The sequence below is a fragment of the Choloepus didactylus genome, chromosome 2, assembly GCF_015220235.1.
Source record: "Choloepus didactylus isolate mChoDid1 chromosome 2, mChoDid1.pri, whole genome shotgun sequence".
NCBI classification, from domain to species: Eukaryota; Metazoa; Chordata; class Mammalia; order Pilosa; family Megalonychidae; genus Choloepus; species Choloepus didactylus.
Window position 1 is genome coordinate 87,428,256 of NC_051308.1, and position 26,075 is coordinate 87,454,330.

Consider the following 26,075-nt stretch of genomic DNA (forward strand, 5'->3'; position numbering starts at 1 on the left):
AGAGATAAATCTATGGCTTAATTCTAGCACTCAAATTTGTATGCACTTACTTTGCATATGGCCTTATCATTGACATAATCTTTTCATACCTATCCTCATTTTCCTTTTTTCCTCTTTCTTATCCATATGATTCTTATTTTAAATTGTTGTATTATATAAAAATATAAATACCACCTTAAGTCCCACTTGCAGTGAGGTGTGATATAACCAAACACCTAAACAAATGAATAAACATTTCTTCCAGAGACCCCTTATTTAGAAATATGTACGCAAAATATATGAACATTTCTTGAGCCATAGAAATAGTCCAAATATATAAGAAAGAAAAACTGAAAGAGGCATTAGAATAGCCTTAGAAAAGGGTTTCTTAGATTTGAGTTTTCATGTTGGCCACCATAAACTTGATATAAGGTGATACACTAAAATTTGTTGCAGAAAGATGTTGTGACTGCTCACCTGGGAGCTTTAAATACAGGGAAGACGAGCACTGCATAGACCATCTTCACTATGTATTCATATCAAAAGCATCTGTCATGGACTAGGCAACTGGTAAAATTTAAAATGTGATTTTACCTATTTGTTGACCTAGGATCTATGATCATGCAGGAAGGTACCTGAATGATAGAATTAAGGTATGAGCTTTTTCCATTATAGCAAAATCTATGGGAAAGATCTAATTATTGAACAGAAGAATTAGATTTAATTACAAAACTGAAAACATTAGGGTCCACATGGAGTTAGTTTTGAATTTGTCCTTCTAATATTGGACTGTGAATGCCCCATAATGCTTATTGTCATATTTTCACAGATAATGGTTAGGCCTTTGAATAAATGGGAGTTATTATTGTCATCATTATCCTAAATCTTCTTATACTAAATGCCAGGAACTGATCTTCTGTTGACATTACTCCCCTACTGAATATACTTTCCCTTCTGTCTACTACCCATGTTTCAAGAACAACCTTAAATACCATCCCCTCCCCCACTGAACCCTTTCGGGGGGAAACTAGTAAATATATAAGTGATTCTTAGAATAATTATTCTAATGATATTGTGCAGAATTAAGTTTTGAGGTAAGGTGGAGGGAGACTAGAAGTAGAAAGATAAATTGGTTAGTTACTATAGAAATCCAGATTTAGGGAACCAAAATGTTTAGAGATAGCACTTGACTTTCTTTTGTTCAGTATTATATGCCAACATGTCTCTCTCCCCCATGTGAACTCTTTGAGGACAAGGATCATACCTTATTGCTTATTTGGATCCCTAGTGTCTGCTACTGTGTCTAAACATAAAAGGCATTCAATAAATGTTTGCTAGAAATTGAAAAAAATAAATGACTGAATAAATAGAAAAATGAGACTCAGAGAGGCCATAGTAACTCTTTTTAAAGTTTTCTCCCTCTATTCTGTTTTCTCAATCATGCAGGGAGAAGTTTAAAATCCGTACTTGAAGAGGAACAGGACCATACTGTCATCCTGATCATCATCTCTCTCTCCCAAACCTTGGATGTACTCCAGGTTGTTGATATTCCTCATAAAACCTGCTGCCCAGAACTGAGCACAGAATCAGACATGGTCTGACCAGGGCTGTGTCTAGTTGGAGCATCTCTTTCAACAATCTGGATGCACTGTCCCTTTTTAATGGAGCCAGAATAGTTGGCATATTTTTAACAGCCACATCATGCTTTGCTTCATATGAAGGTTATATCCAACTAATATCCTAGATTATTTCCACATTGACTACTGTGGTCTCCACCAGCTGTGGTTTACACATTTTTTATATCCTAAACTCTAGGTTCATTCCTATACATTTCTTGGTGTTGTGTTGAACCTGGCATTCAATCCTTTTGAAACAATTTTGAACCTATACCCTATTGAAGTCCTCAGTGCTATTCCTCTCCCCTCCAACTTAAGAAGACACTCATTAAACTCAGCTTTGCATTTTTAGGCTCATACATAAAAGAGGCCTAGGAGGGGAGAGGGTACAGGTGAGGTGATGAATGTCTCATGCTTTTTGTTTCATAATGCTTCCTTATTCCTATATAAAGCATGATCTTGCCTCTGTAAATTGAACACTGAGATGAATACTTTTTCCACATTTCTTTTTCAGTCATCTCTTTGATGTCTCCTTAAGGATGTCCACCATCTCTTCAAACTCACCCCTGAACCTGATGCCACATCTCACCAAACACTTTTAATCATGAAGTATTTTTCAATTCACAAAGTGCTTCAACAAATATGATCTCATTTGAATCCTAATATATCTTGAGATAGACAGGGCCGTTAGGCACTTCTCTACTCTCTCCTGCTAATATCATTCAACTACTTACATCACTGTATTGCTTAAGTCCTACTACAGCTTTCCAACTCACAGACAGTAAAAGCTAAAATCCACACAATGGAATACTAGGCTCCATGTGACCTTTCTCACTAAGTAATCTCTACTTAACTCTTTCTACTCAAGCCACAGTAGCAACTTCTCCTTGCTGATCCTTCTGCCTTGAATAATCTTCTACATTTCATCTAGCTTACTCCCTTTCTTCCCTTAGATATCTGCTCAAATATCACACATTCAGTAAAGCCTTCCCTGGAGCTATCGTGCTTCCACAGAAAGTCCTCCTTGTCCTCCTTACTCTGCTGTATTTCTTTCCACAGCTCTTATCATCATCTAGTACGCTATGCATTCACTCTTTAATTTGTTCACTGTGAAATTCCTCACACTAGACTGTAAGCTTCATGAGGGAAGGAAAGACTTTTTGTTCTTTGCAGTATTTGAGTGCCTAACACAGTGCCTTGCCCAAAAAATGCCCAATTAATATCTGTTGAATATGAATATGAATGAGTAAATAGTTAAATTATGTGACCAGGCTGGATCTAGAACTAGAATCCAGTTCTTCTCATTTCTGTTTCCCTAGTTCTGTCCACTGTGCTCCAGTCCTTCCCATAACTGTTTACAACCCATTAGCCAGTAACTTACTAATTCATCCTCCTGCGCCCTGTCTTCTTGACTCATAGAATTAATTCTGCATGTTGCCTCCAGATTAGTCTTCTGGAGAATTACTCAAATATTCAATGGCTTAAAACTTCCATTTCTGGTAGTAAAGAGTTTAGAAGTCCTGATTATCATCCCACTGAAAACAATTTAAAATGTTTAATAAACCATAAAAATGAATTTTAAATGCATTGCAGAGCTGGAAGGAAATTAAATATCCTTAGAGTACAGATATAAAGAAAAACCAGAAATTCCGAAAAGTCAACATTCTATGAATCCACTGGCTGTCCTGAGGGCTTTTCCTATCCCTAGTGCCTTCGAATTTCAGTTTTACTGTCTTGTGAGGCTTTGGGTTAGGAAATAAAATTTAGGGCCTAGCCAAGGTGAGGAGTTTGTTAAGACTTCCCCACAAATCCTGGATTTCAAAAGATTGTGCCATCAATAAAAGAGAGTACTCCCCCCCACCAAAAATTATAAACCCCATTTAATCAAGGAGCCAGCAAGGAAACTTACATTCCTCAATCTTGACCCAAGGTGTAAGGGGAAAATATTTCTTAAGAAGTTGTAACCATAGCCAGCCTTCATGCTACCCTATGGTCCCCAAATTCTCATGCCAATAATATATCTTAAAGCAGTTTCATGTTGATAGTGCCCCAGACACTTGGCAGAAATAAAAGAACATATATTCAATCCAGGCATGAAAGAAATTTGATAGATGAAGTTTCAAGAATCATGGGCTCACAATCAAGAATTATAAAACACACAAAGAAAGAAAGCACCATGAACGAAAGTCAACAGAAAACACAAATAGCAGAATCAGACTAGCTCATATAACATATGAAAGAAGTATATTAATATATTTTAATTGACCTTTTTACTTTGAGATAATTGTTGGATTCACATGTGGTCCTAAGTAGTATTACAGAGCAATACCACATACCATTTACCCAATTTCCCCCAATGATAAAATCTTGCAAAACTATGGTATAATATCACAATTGTGATATTTACATTGATACAATCCACCAACCTTGCTCATATTTCCAGGCTTTACATGTATTAATTTGACTATGTGTATTTAGTTCTGTGGAATTTTATCACATATACAAGTTTGTGTACCTACCACCGCAATATAGTTTTAGAAATAAGGAACATACCCAAACTCTGAACAGTGACAGGAATATATTTTAAAAATTGACCAGGTACATATAAAAAAGAACAAAATAGAACCTATGGAGATTTAAAGTATAGTAATTAATATTAAAAATGCATTTATGGGCACATTAGCCAAACCTAAAGAAAGGAATGATCAAGTGGATAATAAATCCAAAAATTCTACTCAAAATGCAACACATATAGGCAAAGATATTGAAAAAATGAAGAGACATTAAGAGACATCAGGGCAGAGTGAGAGGGAGTAATATATATTTAATAGGAAATCCAGAAGGAGATAATAGAAAAATTAGAATGAGGGTCTGTTTTAAGAAATATGGCTGAGAATTTCCCAAAACTAATGAAAGCATGAGTGCTCAGACTCAGAGACAATAAATCTCAATACAATGAAGCGAGGAAAAACCCCCATTAAACATATTATAGTGAAACTGCAGAATGTTGAAAATGAAGAGAAGATCTCAGAAAAAGCCAGAGAGAAAAAACAGAGTAAATACAAATGAATGACAATTAGACAGCTGACTTCCCAACAGCATCCATGAAAACCAGAAGACAGTGGTATAACATCAGCAAAATGATGAGAGATGGCAACAATCAACCTAAAATTGCACACTTATCAAAGTTATCTTTTAATAAGGTAGGTAAAAATAAACATTTTCATAGAAATTAAAACTGAGAATGAGTATGACTGGCAAATCTTTAATAAAGGAAATCCCAGTGATGTCATTTAGGGATAAACTAACCCCAGAAGGAAGACTTAAGATTCAAGAGAGAACAGATGCATTTCAGGCCCATCTCTACACATCTGGCTCCCAACACAATATTTCCAATTTTCTCTCTTTCTTACTCTTCCTAGGAAATTTCTCTTCTTTCAAGTTGTTCTTACTGTGGTCTAATTATGTTTGCTTGTGACTATCTGTGTTGTGGCTCCTATTTTTGCCCTTTCCTAATAAACTCTTCCTCTTGCTCTCTACCACTCATTTTTCAAGGAACCCACCTGTTAAATAAAATTCTTCCTAATCAATAAGCCCATAGTGAAGTCTCCTTTTCCTTTACTACTCAACTATATATTCTTTGAAAAAGAATAATTATAGAATTAAAATCAATGTGTGTGTGTGTATATAATACATCCATTATGAGCTAAGTAATTTGCTAGGTGTATAAACATCTACCTGACATACAATATAGAATAGTGGTTAATACCAGAGGCTCTGAAGTCAGAATTCATTCCCTTTTCTGCCATTGCATGATTATAGTTATTTAACTAAATCTCAGTTTTCTTATGTTTGAAATGAAGACAATTAAAATACCTACTTCTTGGGGCTTTTGTGAAAATTAAATTAGATACTCCATGTAAAATGTTTTGTCTCATTGGTTATATATCTATATATATATCTATATATATACAGAGAGAGAGAGAGAGAGAGAGAAAGAGAGAGAGGGAGAAACAATACTTACCATGAACTGGGTATTTTACCAGGATACTTTACCAGGATTATCCTGACATCTTTGGATTTGAATTCTAAATCATGGAATCCCAGAAACCCAGGAACACCATTGGAACTAAAGAACTGTGGGAATTACATCACCAAGAATACCAAGGACTAAAGTCTAAAGAATTGAATGATACCAGAAATTATGCCAATCAGGAGTTTCATCTCCAAAAGCAAAGAATCCAGCACACTCTACCCAGAGTGTTGACACCAGCTGAGAGAAGATGGCTGCCTTGCAACTCTGAGCAGCACTCCTTTATAGTCTATTCTTTCAGACACAGTTGCTTAAACCTAACGCTGTCTAGAGACCTATGACTTCTGTCCTAACGTGAAGATAAGTTGGCCAATCTCACATTGGCTATCTCTAGAATTTGAACCAAAACATTGCAAGAGACTAGAGTAATTGGCAATGGGATATGAATATGAAGAGAAGTCTCAATGAGATAAACTAGGATCCACAACAAGCAAAGAAATGTTTTAAACTAAAGCTATGATGTAGAGAAACTATGGGTGATCTAGCAGATTGGTAACAAGATATGAACAATGCAGATGCACCAAGATGTAGAGAATCATGTGGTCTTTGAAAAAAATGGAGTACTAGAACTGTTTCAGTCCCAGCAGCCTTCTAGCTCTACTCTCAGCTCATATGTGATTATAAATAAACCCATTGTCTTTATTTAACTTAAGTGGGACTCTATTCCTCACAACCAGGAAGTCTAATAAAAATGTTTGGTAAGAATCTTGGTTAAATTGTGATATTCAAAGGGGCTGTATCTGTCTGGCATGCCCTGTATCCCTTTCTTGGTGTCTGTTCTTTCTCTATGTGACTGTCTCTCTAGGTAAAGTGTGATTCATCTTGTTTCCTGGCTATTGTAGTTGACTATCCACTCATCAAAATATACTTTGTGTTCCATGTTTTCAGAGCTCAACTACTGAAATAAAGGGTTGATGAATAAAATGTCTTAAAGTCATTCCCTCCTCAGCTAACCTATTCACACTTTCATGAATATCTTCAGTTATTTTACTTAACATCTGAATGTGGTAATTCTAACACAGTGATGAGACCAGTAGGAAAGATTATTCCAGAGTAGATTCGAAATAAGCTTCTATTTTAAATATTGAATAGTATATTCTACCTGTAAATTTTCTACCCCACCCAAACACTAGCCAAACATTGTCATTTCCCCGATGTCACTGATTTTTCATTCATATATACATTAATTCATTTTAAAAATATCAGTTTAGAACTTCCTGTGTTCCTCAAACTATGAACGGGGAGCCCAAAATCTAGTGCAAGAGACAGACATAATGGGTAATTACAATATAGTATGATAAACATGTACTGAGGCAGGGATCAGCAAACTTTTCCTGTAAAGGGCAAGATAGTAAATATTTCAGGATTTGTGAGCCATACCATCTCTGTCATAACTACACAACTCCGCAACAAGAAAGAAGCGATAGACAATAGATAAATGGATAGGTGTGTCTGTGTTCTATTAATATTTTATCTGTAAAATGAGTTATTGGGGGTGAATTTGGCTCAGAGACCATAGTTTGACAACCACTGTTCTAGGGTCAGAATATTCATTCATTCAAAATTACTTATTGAGCACTTATTCCGCTCCCTTTGCTCTTCTAAGTTGCTAGGGTACAACAGTAACCAAAACATACAAAATCCCCGTCTCTCATAGAACTTATGTTTTAGTGGAGAAGATGGACATTAAGCAAAATAAACAAATTCTCAAAGGTGATAAATTCTAAAAAGAAAAATAAAGCAGGAAAGAAGCCATGAAGTGTCAAGGGAGTATGTGAAATTGTAGATGCGGTAACTGGAGAAGGCCTTACCTAGAAGGTGACTTTGAATAAAAATCAGAAGTGGGAGAGATAGGCATGTGTAAATCTGGAGGAAGAGCATTGGAGCAGAATGAAAAAGTGGCTGAAAAGGTCATGTGGTAGGAGTGTGTCTGGCAAACTGAGGGCTAAGGAGGAGGCCATCGTGGCTGAAGTGGGGTAAACGAGAAGGGTGGAATGAGATGAGTCCACAGAAGTAACTAGTGCCAGATCAGGTCATAGTAACACTGTTGGCTTTGCTATGAACAAGCTGGGAAGCCACTGGAGAATTTTGAGTAAACTAGTGACTTGATCTGACTTATACTCTAATACTCTATACTCTGACTGCTGTGTTAAAAATAGACTGGGTGAGGGAAGTAGAAGAGCAAAATTGGGGACATCATTTAGGAGGCTTTTGCAATAATCTGAGTGAGAGACGACGGAGGTATGGAGCAGGCTGATGGCAGCAGGGTGATGAGAAATGATACATATGAGACAGCTGATTCATCTTTGAGGACAAAGGCATGTTCCCAGGAGGAAGCGGCATCCTAACTGGGACTCAAAGGGTAAGAAGGAGTTATCCAAGTGACGAGCTTGAGCAATTATGCCCACGTCAGTAGGCAGAGCGCCTGGTGAGAAGTGAGCAAAGCACTGGGTTTCAGGAAGTTAATAGGTCAGCAGCATCTGGCAAGGGGGTGGTGCTCTGATGAAACACATCCCCAGGAAAAACCCAACGGTGAGACTAACTATATGATCCACTCTCCACCTGCATCTATGAAGTCATGGAAATGAAGGCAATAGTCTATTATCGGGTCTGGGCTAGAGGAAGAAAGACCCAGCAACAAGATTTTACTTTTATTCAGTCATCAAAGTAATGATACAAACAGGGTTTCTAGAGACAAAAGAAAAAGAAAGAAAGAAAATATTTGTAACTGTGCAGCTGAGTTTCAGATTCCTAGGCTTCAACCCTAGGAAAGGATCCTTAAGTGAAATCATCTGAGACAGACTGGCATCTGGCCAGGATACCAGGGCCAGCACCCAACTCTTAGGAAAATGCTAAAGTATCTTGAACAACTGAATGTGGTTGGAGACTAGGGTCTCTCCTGAAAGTTTTCTGAGAGGAAATATTTTAACCCTGACAGACCACATGGCTTACACACGAGTCTGTCTATTTTGCTAGAAAATAACCAGGAAAAGAAGAAAAACAGAATCTCCCACACACCTGGGGAGGAAAGTTCACTAAGCCAGAGGAACAACAAAAAAAATTATGGATTTCATTTACTGTAGAATATGGTAGCTTTGGGGATTAGGAGAAACAGGCTTTGAGGAAAACAACAAGGACACATTTCTATTTGTAGGTAAATGTTCTGAGCTTATCTGTAAGATGTTCTCTTATTTCTTCTCTCCTGTTCTCTTTGCCAGGTGACATGAGTATGAGAAGGTGAGACACGGCTCCTTGAGTTTGCACTACTGGTGCATTGCACAGTGGAGGAATTGAGATGTTTTCTTGCTGTTTAGTTTTAAAGTTTCTCCTCATTTCTTTTTGCTGTGCCCTCTCCTACCCCTTACACTTATTTTCCCTGTGCATGTTTTTTTTGGCTTCAGGGAACTTTGAATTCCAACTTCAAAAGAAACTTATAATGAAGCCTGGATGATGTTTAACAGACCCACCACTGCAGGGACCCAGCCCAACCTTTCCTTTGGCTCAGCAGCCACAAATGAGGGTGAGCAGAGCACAGCTAATCCAGAGCATCCAGATCTGTGTAGCACCAATTTTTCCACCTGTTCTCGTTGTTGTTAATGCATCAGCCTTCCTGTCCCCAGAATATACATCCTGCAGTAGACAACTGCAGACACCACTCTCTTCTATGCACCTGCAGGGCACCTCTCCCAGCCTACCCTGCAGGGCACATCCAATCCAGCCTCTTGAGATCCTTTTTTTGAGGGAAGTGGGCCAGTCCTGAAAAATGCTACGTAGAAGTCCTTCTGCTCTCATACTTTCCAGCAGCAAAACTCAGGAAGTGAGGCAGAGAAGAGACAGTGATTCACTAACACACAGACACTGAAGCCCACCAAGTCTTCGGAAAACAAAAGTATGGTATACCGCTGTCTGATTCACTGCATGGTCTGAAACTAGGTGATTGATGGTCTGGTTAAATTGTGTTCGGCCATTTGTTTTTATTTAGTGAATTTTCTCCCCATGAAACAATATTATGGGATCTGAGACAAAGAAGCCAACAAATTCCAGATTTGGTTGGATTCTTAGCTCAACTCTGATATGAGAAGGAGAGAAAGCAAGGGATGGAAGTTAGGTTCAGCAGAAAAGAATCCTTCATCTGGCAGACATAATTTTAGAGAGGAAAATAACAGACACAATGACATTTGTAATTTCGTTAAGATGAACACTAAACTCTTCCTTCCCCCAACCCTTGTAGACCCTCTCTCAGGGTAGCTACGTTGTAGAAATAGACAACTGGCTTACGTTGCCCTCAACATACATGAGCCAAGTTGCTCTTTCTTAGTAATTCTGTTCAACTGGCTGGGTAATGTATCCATAATTCGTATCTCCTCCTGACAAGCTCCAAGCTTCGTAAATACTCTCCCTTTGATAGGAGGCCTATCTGGGTTACAGATGTTTGATGCTGGATTCCTCAGCCTCTCTCATCCTCTCAGAGCCTCGGGGAGATGAAGTCCTTTGGGCTAGATTTCTTGTTTTGCACTGGGGGAAGGGGAGTGGGGAAGCACTGCGCCAGTGAGTAGGATTTGAGGAGGACTGCTTATATATCAATCTTTGTACTTATTTGTCAGTGGTCTACTCAACAGGTCTGCCCCCCACTGCCCAACCATCCCCACTAAACTGTGGGCTCCTGAGTACAAGGACTCTGCACCTGGCACACTCTGCTCAATAAATGTCTGGCATAGCATTTGTTGAAGTTGGATTTCTTCAGAGCCACAGTATAATGGAAATGTGAGTTTGAGCTCTGTGATATACTTGTAACAATAGGAATACTATGTATGGGTAATTTAGTTCAGATAGCCATTAACTCCACCAACTCTTAGGACTTCATAGAAAAGCAGAGAGCTCTCTGTGTGTGTGTGTGAATTCAAAGTCCTTTTAAACAATCCAAGCCATGGCACAGTAAAGCACTCTATATCCGTGTTCCGTTTTTAGTGCTTCTGCCTGGATTTACAACCAGAGTATACAGATGAAATTACTAAACCCCATCCACTAAATTGTTAGCACATATTCTTTACATATTCTTTATTTTGTCCCTCTGCCTAGTGTACCATGCCTGACTTGCCATAGAACTTGATAAATAATTGTCTTTAAAAATATGGTTCATGACAGTAAGAGTTATGAAGAGCACACAATACATTTAATAATAAAAATTCAGCATAAAAAATACAAGCCTAAAGTGAGGGAGGGGAAAAAAAACCTATACCTGAAATAAATCTAAGGGAGTTTGAAAAGAGGAAACCTCTTCTCTATGCTATATTTCCTCCTCCAAAAAGGGAAATACACAGCTGACTACCCTTTTATTGGATCATTATAACTAGAGATTTAAAAGTGTGGCTCCTACTGTAAATAATCACACTAGATATTTGAGAAAATTCACCAGTGTGAAAGACAGACAGAAATTTTAAAAGGATAAACAAAATAATTCTAGATGAATAAGATCTAATGTGCAGAAAAAATTCAAAATGAATCTTATTTTTACCCTCAGGAATTTCATCTTTAAAGCAAAAATAGGTTAACATTTTAAAAAATCATAGAATACAAAGGTCTTAAAATGTAATTCCTGAAATAAAAATTTCAGCAGAGGAGTTGGAAGATAAACTCAAAGAAATCTCCCCAAAGTAAATAGAACAAAATGACAAAGAGATACAACATATGAGAGAAAAGATAATAGAGAATAAATTCAGATATTCTCAGTTTCATGGGAAATAAAAGAGAATGGTGAAAACTGAAAGAAGAAAGATAAAAGTAATCATTTAAGAAAATTTTCCTGAGGTAAGTGGCATGGGTGGCCAAATTGAAAGTGCCCATTAAGTGCTCAAGAAAATAATAATAAAAGGACAAAACTAAGAAAAATTATAATGTCCCTAAAGTCACAAAACTCTAAAAGATTCTTAAAAAGAAAAAAAATCCACTTTACAAAGACACCCAATTATCAGAAAAGAAGCTAGAGGCAACTAATGAACTTCTTCAAATGCCTGAGAGTGTTTTCCAACCTAAAATTTTATACAAAGATAATCTATCAGTTTTGCAAGATCAGAGTAAAAAAGAGAAAATGGGAATTGCATTTCCAGAAAAATCCACCTAAAACATCCTTTCAAAAAAGGTTACTTAAGGATGCTCTCCAGCAAAGTAAGAAAGTAAATTGAGAGATACTCATGTAATTCAGGGCACAGTGGCTCCATTTCATGAAAGGAGTGAAGAGAAGTCCCATGGTGACAGGTGTGCAGCAGACCTAGAGACAGCTGGTCACGACTAGAGGAGGAAGATAGGATGAATTTCAAGAGAGAGCTCAAGAGGGGTACAAACACACAGACACACATATTTCATAGGTTAATTGGCATGATAAGCATTTGAAAAGAATTGATGATAAGGGAGGAAAGAAGGAGGAGAGGGAGGGAGGGAAAAGAGAAAGAACAGCAATGGGAGGGAGGGAAAAGAAAGAAAGAGGAACGGAGGGAAAGAAAGGAGAGAGGGGATGGGAAGGGAGGGAAGACAAAAAGAGACAAAAAGAGACTCGAGGAGGAATGTGGGGGAAAAGCTATGCCAGCAAGGAAATATAGTAATAGAATAATACTTTGTTCTGCAATAAATAATATTTCGTAGTCCTAATACTGTAAATTCATTTTGATTTAACTAAAAATAATAAAATAACTATGTTGGAAAGATGGGGGCTATGAAGAAAGATCAAGTCTCGTCTCTATCATGGGAGGAAGTCACCAGATAATATTTAAAGTTAATACATCAAGTAATATAAATAAAATAGTTAGAGATATGGTTACAACTGCCAAAAGAAACAGGTGAAAGAATTAAATATGGATACATGTGGGGAGCCAGGCTAGAGGGTGAAGGAGGATAGGGAAGAGTTAGCAAGTGACTGTGTCCTTTGGTATTTTTAAACCATTTTTTAAACCACTTTTATTATTTTGATTTAAATATTTTTAACTATGAAAAAGGATAAATAGTAGTTCCTTTGTAGTCCACCAGGCAGGTTTTGTATGTAGGGTTAAGAGCGTCCCATAAGAATAAAATTTAAAACACTTCTGGGTCAACAAGTAGAAAAGGATGGGTTACTATGGCAACTCTGCAACAGGGAGGGGAAGTTACGAACACCCAGATAAGTGTAGTGGCAGTAGGGATTTAAAGAGATAAAAGGCCACTCCAAGGAGAATGAGGTCTAAGTGGCTGGTGGGAAGGATCTCGAGGGCAGTGGGCTGGAGGAATGAGCTAGGAGACACCTGCGGGGAGGCTCAACTTCCTGGTCTCTCAAGTGGATCCTAAGTGTTGGCAACCACTCTTGTTGGTGAGGTTTAGCCTCTGCTTAAGGTTACCAAAATCTAAAAACCAAGCCCAAACAAAATCATTCCTATTCAAATATTTCTGGTAATGTGATCAGTTCCCTGCTTATTATTATCTAAACAAAGACTTCCCATCTGTCAGCTGTAATAATGATAATAAAAACCAATGCTAGTTTAGGACTATTTTTCTACACTGAACAGTTCAGCATTACCAAGCACTTCACTATACCTTTTTTCATTTGATTCACAAAACACAAAACAGGCTCTAGATAATGCAAATTCCTATTGCAATCATGCTCATTTTACAAATAAGGCATCTGAGGTTCAGAAAGAGACTTGCCTAAGTTACCCAGCAAGTTAAGTAGCAAGGAGTCTAGAATTCAACTGTGTCCCTCAATTCCAAGTGCCAAATTCAACCCTTGGCACCGCAATGCCTGAACTACAGGCCAGTTGATTAGTGTTAAGTGACACCAAGAGGTCCATCCACACATGGGGATGCCAGGAGCTACTGAACAAATTGTGGCCAACACAAGGCAGCCATTCAGTTATCAGGTGGGAGCTGAGATCCTGTCCTCCCACTTGTCAGCAGCCTTACACCCTAGCTCATAAGCCTGTACATAATTTGCCCAAAGATACCAATTGTGTTTTGGAGAGGCCTTGTCCACATGCACAAATAAATGTGTTTACCCTCTCTCTCTGTGGAATGGTGGAATGCTAACTTCAATCCCCTAACCCACTACCATCAGGATGTCTTCTGTTTTCTCCCCTTAGACTGCCAGCCAGCCTGCATTTGCCCTCATATGGGAAAGACAACAATGGACATTTGCTGTGCTATCACAAGAATATCTTCATGGTCCCACCATTTGCCCTGATTTGATAGCTCAAGATGTAAAAATGTGCAAACCTCCAGCAGAGGTCACTCTCTTTCATTGTACTGATGATGATATGTTGACAGCACCCTAGGGGCCTCAGCAGTGACTCATGCCCGCAATTGAACACGATGTTGGGTTGGCACAGACTTGCCACTTTTAGGTATTACCAGCCTTTCTTGGACTGTGACCCCTGCGAGTTGGACTACACAGAACACCCTGCTGGCCTGGCAGAATTCAACTCATTGGAAAGCAAGCACAGATTTTATCAATTGTCAGTAGCATCGCCTTGTGTGGTAGTTATTTCTGTGGGTGGGGAGGGGCCCCTGGTGTTCTGCTGTCTCATAGCCTGCAGTGTCTGTCAATGTAGTCTGCTGCGTGGGGGTGGATTGTGAGGACCCTGATCCCAGGGCCCTGCCCCTCCTGAATTATGAGATACACGCAGCCGCCTACATGACCAGGCAACAGGCTCTACCCCCACAGACGGGGAAGCATTATAACTTCCCTCCTCTAATCACTGTTTGTAACCAAATCTCAAGAGATCTTGTTGTAACCTAATCTCTCGAGAAACTCCATTGTCACAAACTTTATGAGCCTCCCCCCACCCTTGGCACTGCTCTCTCTCTCTCTGCAGGTGGATGGAATACTAACTTCACTCTCCCAATCCAGAACCATCCGGATGTCTTCAGTTTTCTAAGTCCCTAATTAAACTCATGGGTAACTCCCCCCCAACACACACACACACAATGCGTTTACCACCTACTCCCTCTCCTTTCTTACATCCCTCCTATGCTCCAAACCCTTTCATCAGCCATCAAATGAGAATACTCTTACTGACATCTGTCAGAACAGAAGGCACATTGAATCCATTAATTCATTAAAATAAATAGGAGATAAACTAGTAAGTGCCAGGCAATGTTCTAGGCACTGGAAAATGTAGTGGTCAACAAAATAAACAAGGCCCCTGATCTCATGGAGCTAGAGACAGGGGAAAGACAGGCAACTAAAAGAGTACAGAAGAACAATATCAGACATGAAAAGTGTTATACAGAGGATTAAAATTAGTTGCTGCCACAGTGATTGAGTAGCTACTTTAAATTGGGTAATCAGGAAAGACCTCCCCAGGAGGTGGCATTCAAGAAGCTATTTTAAGGACAGGAGAGAACTCACCAGGAGTAGATCAAGGAAAAGAGGATTCCAAGAAGATGGCACAGGTAATGCAGAGCCCTAGGGCAAGAAAAGCTTGATCTACTCAAAGGTACCAGGATGAAGTCAGTGAGACTTCATGAGCTAGGTGGGGGGATTTTATTTTATTCTAACTGAAATGGGAAAAATATTTAAGAAGGGAAGTGCAAGATCTGATTTACCTTTGCCAAAAGATCCTTCTGGGTGCTATGTGGAAAGCAGAATTTAATGGAGCAAAACTGGAAGACCTCAGTCACCTAAAGACTTGTGGTGAGATGGTCTTATGTGTGAAGAGATGGAGAATGTCTTGTACATGTGAAATAGCCAAACTGCTGAAACGGCACCAGTTCTAAGCAGACCTGAGACCTCTTCATAGATTTGTGTTACTTTGCTGAAAACCTAAGACTATGGAAAGAGTGGTCATGTATATTTGGTTTCGATTGGTTTCTGTTGATGTATGCTTTGTTTGTTCTCTATGAAGGCTTCCTGGCTGCCTCTGGCAGAACAGGCCATTCAGCTTTCCAGTGCCCCTAGTACCCGGTGCACACATCTGCAGGTGCACATCACACTTTGTTACATCATGGACCTGTATGCACAGTTGCCTGCTCCAAGACAGTGAGTTCAGTGAAGACTGCCCAACATCTTTGTCTTCTCCACGTGCCTAAGTACTTAACAGAACTTCTAGTATTTCACAAAAGCTCAAAGACATCTGATGGGATGACACAGGGAGCCCAGAGGCCAAAAGGATAAAAGAGCGCTACAAATGTACCCCAGGCAGGACACCCCTGAGCCCCAGTCCCTTACCTCTTGAGAGAGTCAGGGTCAAAGCAGGTCTTGAGCACATCAGCCACCTCGGGGTCGCAGCAGTCACCATCGTCAAAATCGTTCAGCATGTTGTTGCACTCCATGTGGCAGAGCCCATCCCTGCGATTCCAGGAGAAGCAGCGGCCCTGTAGGCGGCAGTCACCCCCATCATAGCCCGTGAGGGGGTGCTCACACTCAGGGTCACAATGGTCATTGCCAATCTTGCTGGGCTCACAATTCACAAGCACAACCCGGTGGCGCAGGGTGGAGTTGTGGACCCGGTGGACGCTCAGCTGCCAGCTGATGTTGTAGTGGCTGAAGGCTTCATTCAGCACCTTATGCTGCCTCTCAATCTGCTCCTCGCTCACAGTGGGGTTCAGACCCTCGTCATCACAGATGTTCACCACTCGGTAGCGTATCACCTTCTCTCCCCGAAGAGACCAGTGCCTATTGTATTGGGAGATCAGCTCTACATTGTCACAAGCCGTTTGCCCACAGAATGGGGGTAGCAAAGGCGACAGAATTTCAGGCTCTGGCTCATAGCCCTGGAGAACCTCAAGCCGTGGGCACTTCCCATCTCGAAAGGGTGCCCACTGTTCTTCCAGGGGCTCAAAACTGGCTGTCAGTAACAGGGAAGTTAACTCCACCCCACTTGGATGCTTTGGACTGTGCTGCAGTTGGCTTTGTGATAGAGCCCTGGACCAGAAGACCAGTGTGCCCAGGTGTCCACGGAAATAGTGTTCTTCCTCAGAGTTATCACCCCCCAGGAGCAAAGAGCGGCAGGAAGCCATGAAGGGGCTGTGCAGGGGACCAGACTGGCCTGGGTGACTGGCCACCTGAGTTCCATCCACATACAGAGCCATTCGCTGCCCATCATAAGTGGCTGCCACATGTGTCCACACGCCTGGTCGGTAACGACTGTGGCCAGTCACGACAGTGGCCTTCTTCACTCGGTCGGTGCGGAGGGAGAAGAAAAAGCGAGCATCTTGCCTTCCCTTGTCCTTCCCTGAGCGGATCCCCAGGGCCCAGCCCTTGTCACTGACAGTGTGGGAGCATTTATCAAACACACCTGGGAAAGATGGAAGAAACGAGCAGAGAAAAACCAGATACAAAGGAGGATGGAGAGAGAGAGAAGAAAACCCATGTAAATAGCAAGAATGTAGGTTTGTAATAGAAAAAAAAATATATGTGATACCGACCTCCCACTTGGGGTGCCTGTCCAACACCCCATATCAGCCCTTTCCATTTCCTCAGAAGCCATGAGGGCACTCACAGTTTTGGCAAAAGCCAAGTATCTCCTATCCCCTCAAAAGGTCTATGGATGATCTGGGTTCATAAGCCATGAGGCATCCCATTCTGATCTGCATCCCATTCTGATCTGATTTTAAAAGGAAGACTTGGGAACACTCATGTCTATTTTTTGCACACACACAAGTATGTGTACATGTTGGGATATATATTATTAGAATTGACATATAAATTACCTGATAATTAACCTGATTACCTGCCAGTCATCTAGTTACAATTTGAACACTTTCATTTACTGTCCTTAGCACCTCTATTATATTATCAATTAAATAATTATTTCTACTTATACATCTCATAAGAAGCTATGAAATTATTGATGGTGTGTCTAAAGTGGTATTACCAACTTCTTGAGAAAACTTCATAGGGGTTGGAATTTTTTATTATACTAGCATAGTTGTGATTAATCTAGATAATGGTAATTATGTCAAAAAGGATTTAGTGGTCAAGAGCAGTAAAATAATCTATTTTAGTTCAGAGTTTTAGCAAGTAAGCCCAAATACTACTTTCTGAATGATTGACAGAGTAATTATTCTTCGCTTTCTAATTTATTAAGATGTGTAAACAGCATGTGAGAAACCTCAAGATGTGCTTTGATAACTACATTTTATTTGCTGGATTACCATTCTTCAGACTTAGGCATCTACAAGAAGAGAGAGTATATAGTTGCTGAAGCACTGCCCTGCACTCCTTTCAGAAAAAAAAAAAAAAAAAAGACATATATAGCAAATGGAATTCTCTAACCCAATGTCATCAACTCTAGCTGTGGATCAAAATCACATGTGGAGCTTTCACAAAAACAGATTCTTGTGGAACCATGACTTAGTATTTGCAACCAGTCAAGGAAAATTAGAAAGATTTTTATCAATGCTAAGCTAAATCAGACATGAAAGTGGAAAGCTTGTCTGAAAATTTTTAAACCATTTATTTAAAAATGATATCTGATCAAGCATCTTAGGTTTTCTGAGGTCTCTATGCAACAGTAGTACATACTTGCTTATTAATTCAGCAAACTAATAGAACGAGAAGTAGTTAAAGGAAATGAAGTCCTGCTTTATGTAAGTGCACAGATATGTTAGGGAACATGGCTAACTGATTACCTAGGATTGATAAGTATTGTTACTATTATTTGTAATAAAAACTCATATTTAAGACTACTGACATGAAAACAAATACTGCTTGCACAAATGAAAAAAATATATTATTCCGAGGGAGGAAATTGTGGTATTGAGACATAATGTGGCTTACTTCTCCCTAAGAATCACTTGGATGAGTCCCAGCCTCTTTCATGAGATTATATGCCTATGTGAGGGCTTTCAAAATTCCAAGGACAGAGTAAACAAATATTTTTTGCCCTCCCTGTGTCTTTTGTAATATGTACTGGTAATAACCAACTCCCCCAAACTAGAGATTCTGAATGGAGAATTTTCTGATTCTTTTCCTCTTTGACAGCAAAGAAGCCAGTCCACAGTTAGGCTGGAACTGCAGCCTGTGCTCAGGCAGAGACTTGACCCCAAATTTGAGCCTATGTCCTGAAAGCTCAAAGCTCCAGCTGGAGCTAGAGGCAAGAGGATCATCCTCGATAACTTGAACTCTGTCACCATGCTAAACCACAAAGGTTGCACATTTCATCTTACTGTCTCTTTTCCCCTGGAAAAAAAGGAATTCCATTTGGAATCAAGTCAGTTCAGTTCATCGAACCTTTATTAAACACCCCCTTCTTGCCAGTCATGAACAATGCTCTCAGCTTCAGAAGAAAAAGACGGCCTGTTCTCTTGACAAGTTACTGGCCGACAGGTGAGTGAGAAACATAGGATGTAATTTCAGTGTAATATCAGAGCTAAGATCAAGGAATGCATGGGTGCATGAAAGCACAGAAGTGGGTCCTTAATCTCAATCCAGGGGTTCATAGAGGATTTCCTGAGGAGATGAGTCCAAACCAACTCTTGAAGAATGTGTAAGAGTTGGCCAAGCAAAAGAATTACAGAAGATTCCTCCATACAGTGGGGACAGTAGGAATGACTTAACAGGGGTGAAACAGTTTAATGTATGGGGGCGGTGATTAGGAGTTTGGTATTGTAAGAGGTGGGAAATTAAGTTATATATGTCAGGTCAAGCCAGGCCTCATATGACTCAGTAATGGGTTTGGACCATGCTCTGTAACTTAGGAAATACCTGGAGATTTTCCTACTTCTGTCAGATGCCCCTGGTACCCTGGAAGCACACAGAGTAACTGTGGCAAGAAACATCCTCCTTGCTCTGCCCACTAGGTCCAGCTGCAATTAAGATATCCAATGAACTCCCCAAAGGTTATGGATAGACAACTTGGCACAAGAAATACATGAACACCACAAGGGTTCCATGAAGCCAATTTATTCATACACCTGCTCAGTAGGTGTTTATGAGGCAATACTAGCTTCCAATCTCAGTACTTGGTCTGAGAAATCTCTAGTGATCAATTGGTTATTTGACATCAGGGAGAGTTCAGCATAGTACATAAGATAAACCTTGCATAAACAAATACAATGATATATGCTGACTGCTGGAAGTATAAATCGCTATGGGAACACAGCAACAGAACAACCTTATTAAAACATGGGCGTAATACTGCAGAAATTCTCCCTAAAGTCAGTAAATGTCAACTTTCTAGAGCTGACTTGTGTTGTTAATAATTTGATTCCTAGAAAGCATCCACCTTCCAAATTTGCCCATGAAACTAGAGCTATGCTGGTTACCACACACACTGGTAAAAAATTCCAAGTGATAATTTCGGACACTGCCAGATCAAAAGACCTGTCAGTTCACTGAGAAACACTAGTAGGTCTGTAAGGTTCCTTAGAACCTGCATATGCCTAAAATATCCATTTCATTTGAGTCACCTATATTGGCAGGTGGTGTTCTTTCATGAATATCTTTTCCTTCATTTTTTAGCATGTCATGATATCATCCATTTATATAGTATTTGAGCAATCTTATATATACTGTCATTTAAGCTATGAATCCATCCTGAAGCTAGGCAGGGTTATTATCACTAGCTTCATTTTGTAGATAAAAATGGGGAATTTAGGTGTCAGCTGGGTGCAGAGAAAGCACTAGAACCAAGGCATCAGAGTTCTAACCCCAGATGGTTTTCTACCACACCTGTGCTGGGGAAAACATCGTGCAATGTAGTTGCAAGCATGAATCAGCCAGAAGTCTCAGTTCCTACTCTACCCCTCACAGTCTCTGTGACCTCAGAAAAGTTACATCATCTTGCTGAACCTTAGTTTCCTCATTTTCAAAATGTACCTGTGAAATAAAATCTGTCCATCCCAGGTCTTCTCTTCAGTACCTGTGGCAGCTTGGAGTTGCATACCCCAGAAAAAAATATGTTCTTAATCTTAATCTATTCCTGTGGGTGTGAACCCACTGTAAATAGGAGGTAATTCAGTTAAGGTTTGGCCCAACTAAATCTGAATGGGTCTTAATCCTATTACTGGAGGCCTTATAGAGAAGGCCACAGAGAGAAAAGCCATGGGGAGCAACCAGAAGCTGGAAGTCAATGACACCTGGAGGAGAAAGGAGAAGACATTGCCATGTGCATTTTCATGTGACAGAAAAGCCAAGGGCCAGGGATCCCCAGCAGCTAGTCCCAGAATTCCACAATCTTCTGGGAGAAAGCATCACCATGCTGATACCTCACCTTTGGATTTCTCCTAGCCTCAAAACCATGAACCAATAAATTCTCTTTGTTTAAACCAATCCTTCGTATGGTATTTGTTTTAGCAGTTAGGAAACCAAAACAGCAACTTTGCACCACAAGCTAAGATCACAGACCCACCTCATAAAGTTGTTACAAGAACTAAATAAAAGAACACATGTAAAAGATCATAGTGCAGTGCCTAACCCATATAAAGTAACCAATAAACATTAGCTATGATGATGATAAGGAGTTTGATGATGATGTTTAAAAGGGAAGAACAAATTAGATTTAAAGCCAGTGGCAAGTATTTAACAACTGAAGGTATGGGGGAAGCCCTGATTTGTAGCATTTGCCAATTTCTGATGTCACTGAACATGGAGTTGGGAAGAGGTGTGTTCAATCAGCTTTCGTGAGGCAGTATGAGCCAGCTCCAGCACTGTAAAGACTAAAAAGGAAAGCAGATGCAAGCTGCCAAATGTCTCCTTCTCCTTCTGACTACTAACATAGATGTAGCTGCTTTGCTGATGACCTGATGGCTTTACAATTTAAAAAGGGTTAAACATTGCATCTACTGTGGCCTTTGGGCTATAAGATGTCCACCTGGGCACCATGCAACCAACTGTACCTATGAAATAAAATCTGTTCATCTCAGGTTGCTCTTTGGCATCCTTTAACCACAAGCTGAGATCACAGACCAGCCTGTACAGCTCAACCACATCCTCTCAGGAGGGGTCCCCAGTCCTACATTCCTGACCCCATAAAGCAGGAACAGAAGAAACGTTGTTTCCAAAGAAAAATTATGGAATTCCCCTATTTAGGCTGACAAAGCCCAAGCCAACACAATATATGTGGTGAAATTACAAGCTTGTGCAAAGTTGGGATTTTATAACTTTGGATGTACATGTGATAGAAGCAAGCACATTATAACAGTTGTTTACTCATCAAAGCCACATTCTTGGGAGGAACAGAGGGATAGATCATGAGTATGATTTATGAAATCACTCAACACCAAACAGAACTATGATAGCCCATGAATTAGAAAAATCAGATCAAATGGTCATGGTGGTGGTACAAAGCCAAGAATTTGGACCATATTGTCTAAAGTTTTAAGAACTATTCTTTCAGCTCTTGGTTGCAACTGACTTCCATCATATAGCAAGTACACCTTACCTTGTATTTATTTGAGTTTTGAGAGAAAGGAAAGGAAATTTAAGGAGCAGATCTTCTATTCACTGAACTCCTGCCCTCAACTCCAAAACTCATATTTAGAGACCATGGTTATTTTAATAGAGTAATATACTCATGTGGCTCTTCAGCAACATTAATTTGCATTCAGTTCTCTACTATTATTAATTACCAGCATTTGGAATTAATAGAGTCAATTTCCCTCAAGGAGGATGGCCTTCTCTCAAACTGGGATACAGTCTTTCATAATGATTATGAAAAATTCTAATAAAGTGATGAGCATCAGAGCCAGAGAATTACAAACAACTACTTAATGGGAAAATTTTTAAATGTGGCCCTGGGAGAGGGATAATCTTGCTTCTTCCAGTTCCTTGGGTTCTTTTTTTACACTCAGAGGACCTAGAGTTTATGTCAAGAAGAAAAACTTGAAATAAGAAAACTTGAACTACCTTTTATTAAATGTCTACTATGGCCCAGACACTGCACATGTACCACCCCTATAAAACCCTACCAAAAATGTATGGGCTATGTTTTATTATCTCCTCTCCATGGTTCAGAAAACTGACGGTAAGAGAGGTTAAGCAACTCATCCACGATCACACATCTAGCAAGTTCTAGAGATAGATGGGTTTCGAAATCAGGTCTGGTCAGCTGAAATTCCAAGCTCATTCACTACTCTGAAGTATTTCAAATGCTAAAAAAAAAAAAAGGCATTAGGTTATTGTATGGAGGCAAGAAGAGCAAAACAGGTTGATGGGTATGGCTTTATCAACAAACTCACAGTCCATTACTTGAAGGCAACTGGAATCTGGCTCTCAAAAAAATGTACAGACTAATATTCACACCTGGAAGAGGAAGCAGTTTGGCTAATACAGTGGTTCATATCTCCATACTGGCCAGTCCTTAAGCTGACAGACTATCCTACTGAACATTAGGTAAAGCTTCTGGGTGGCCCTGCCGGGCTTTCTGTGACACAAACATTCACAAGTCAATTCTAGAGGACCCTATGGTAATGGATGGGCTTGAGACTGAAGTTTTGAGAAGGTGGGCGGGAGGCTGCTGTGAAGAGCACACAACTGACAACTCACTTCCCAGGCATGGTCTCCATCTCCATTTCCTCTTTTTCCTTGGTTTCCCCACTAGGTATGTAACCGGCAGAATAGGAATCAATGTTTTAAGAGAATGTGATTTAAAAAGGGAGAAGGGGGATGTGGGATGGTCCAGAGAGGAACTACCCCCAGTTGTCAACTGCTCCTGTCAAACAGTTGTGATAGCTTGCTTCCTTCTTCACCCAAACCCTCCCCTCTCCCCTACTGGAATCTTCCATCAGTTGGTTTTGACAAAACGGAGCCCTCCACCCCCACCCCCTGCCGGCCACAAGACCAGACTTCAGGGAGTTATGCTTCAGCATTGCTCTTGGATCAGAATGAGAAGGAAAAGCACCATCTACCCCAGAGTTAAAAGATCAATAAAAAGCAAGGAAAAAATGGAATCCTTTGAGAGAATTGTCGGGAGACCAGCTGTCCTTGGCGTTATTTTATAGTGACAAGGGGGGAGAGTAGCATCTTATATCCTTTACTTCCTCCAGGAGGAGGGATATCTGTGTTTCAAGAACTTTATGCCAACTTATCTCAGAGCATTCAAATAAATGGAAAAGTGAAAAATACTCCTGTCTGAGAGAACATAGACCCAATGCTGAGAAAAACGTAGAGGCCTGCTTCTCTTACACCATCCCAGTTAAAATCCTCCCCTCTAGTTAGTATTTCATTTTCGTAAAACCAACATTCCAAGTACAGTACAAGCCCCACATATTACATCATATTGTCCTTTGCCTGAAATGTCACCCATCTATGGACTTCAGCAATGAGCTTAAGTTTCACCTTCTCCATGAAGTTCTCCTTGATCATCTCAGTCAAAGTGATTTCCCTTTTCTATGGTAGCTTCCTGGGTCCTCATTGTAATGCTGATACCTTTTCTTTATTATTATTATTCAACAAAGCAACTTGAAAATTCCTCAATGACAAGAGCCTTTCTTAGACATTTGTGAATTTCCCACAGGGCCAAGAAATAAACGGGTTTTGATTCCTGCGTTGCACCTGCTCTGTTCTTGAAGTCAAATTGAATCATGAGAGTTTTGTCCTAGAAAAAGAGCATTTCCTACCAGTCTTAGGGAATCTCAGTTAAACTTAAATTGCATCTGACCTAGAGGAATGATTCAAGGGGGACCAAGAATTCTCCTTGCTGTGAGACAACAGGAGCTTTGATTTTCCCCAGAATGTTAGATGTGCTCTTTCCAGTCATCACATAATAAGCTGCTTTCTTTTGCATCCTACACAGCTGGATTAAAACTTATTGAGAGCTTTTTCTTGGACAAAGACCCACCCTTGAGAGAACATCTATGTAAGACATGGCAGAATCTCTCAATGGACACCACTTATCAACAAGCCAAGGTGGCAGAGATGATGGTTAGCTCCAAGCAGAAATGCTGCTTTTGGCACAGACAAGACCATGGAGCCACACTTACAGAAAATCCCCATGGCAGAGATCTTTTCTGCACCTTTCAGGGGATTAAAGTTAGGAGGGAGAGTCCTGCTTCTCCAAGAATCCCTATCAGCTTGCAGGAAGGTGAGGTTCTATTCAACAAAACAGAGTCACATAGTGTCATCAGCTCTGATAACTAAAAAAATATGGTGTGGGGTGTGATTTTGTTTTTAGGAGAAAAATGAACAAAACACAGGGCCAGGTTAGGTCATGACCATAAATCAACCTGATAGAGGCAAGGTCCTTTTGCAGGATATTAGCCTGTGACCTCCCAACACACGTATCAGCTGCCTTCTGCAGAACTACTTACCCAACAGAGAGGGCACAAGGACCAAGAAGGTGAAGGAGAAAGGCTATCCATCAAAGACAATGCAAGCCTGGCAGGGAGCAGGACTGTCAGTGGGGAAGAGGGGGAGAAAGTGAGAAGAGAAGTCTGGGGAGGTATTTTTCAGCTGTTCAAGATAACTTGCCTTCAACACAGGATTAGACTCAGTTTTTTATCTGTGAGCCAAAGCTTTTACAAATTAGAGCACAGAGTGGGGAAAACCTCCTGGGGACTGTTTTACTAGCATCTTTCTGGCAAAACTTTCAATCTCTCTTTTCATCTTAGTCATGTGCAAAGATGATAGAAATCAGGATGGGTGGTTTCTCTGGTTTTCCATAGGCCACCATATCTAGGATGAAAGTCAATAAGGCAGATTTCGGGGGAGAAGGAAGGGCTTGTTGTGGTTGTCTGAGAGAAGGGGAAAACAGGTAATGGTAAGGTAGGGAATAGGAATCCAAAGAGGATTACAACCTCAGAAGAGGCAGACCATGCATGATATACATAGGAAGTAGTGAGAACAGTTCCTGGCACAAACTGTCAGCAAATGTTAACTACTTTTAAGATTATTATTGTTACTGTTTTTCTGAGGGGAAACTAAATGAAAAGCACCACCATCTTCTGCATTCACCTATAATCAGTAGCACTGTCTGAAGCTTGGGCCAAAAGAGCACAAACATCTGAAAGACCAATTCTACATCTGAGATTCTCAGATTTTACTGTGCCTATGAATACCCAGGGATATGAATAAATGCAGAGTCTGATTCAGTAGGTCTTGAGTGGCACCTGGAACTCTGCATTTCTAAAAAACCTCCCAGGTGATGCCAATGCTACTGGTCCTCCAACCAGACTTTGAATAGCAAGACTCCAAATCAGAGCAGATCGAGATCTGTACCTTTCAGGATGAGCCTTTGTCAGTATTGAGTAAGGAAGAGAGACTCATCTAGTCGCTTAAATAGAATTAACATCAGTAGGCAAATCTCCTCTATTCCCACCTTCATCTCACTTACTACACACCTTATTTCCTCACCTTACACACACATACTCACATGTACACACATTAACATAAACACATACCTTAGACATTTTTGCATAGTGACTATTTGTGACACTTCTTTTATTCACATATCAGCTGCACAACAATTTTAGGTGTCAGCAATATA

At 40.1% G+C, this 26,075-nt stretch overlaps 1 protein-coding gene across 1 annotated transcript in view; it reads right to left on the reverse strand.

Annotated features, from left to right (window-relative positions):
• PAPPA2 (pappalysin 2) overlaps positions 1-26,075 on the reverse strand; it is a 289,990-nt gene that overhangs the window by 237,116 nt on the left and 26,799 nt on the right. Inside the window, exon 2 of the mRNA XM_037806710.1 lies at positions 15,878-16,946. Within this exon, the coding sequence (XP_037662638.1) occupies positions 15,878-16,946 (1,069 nt within the window). The remainder of the gene's footprint in view (positions 1-15,877; positions 16,947-26,075) is intronic.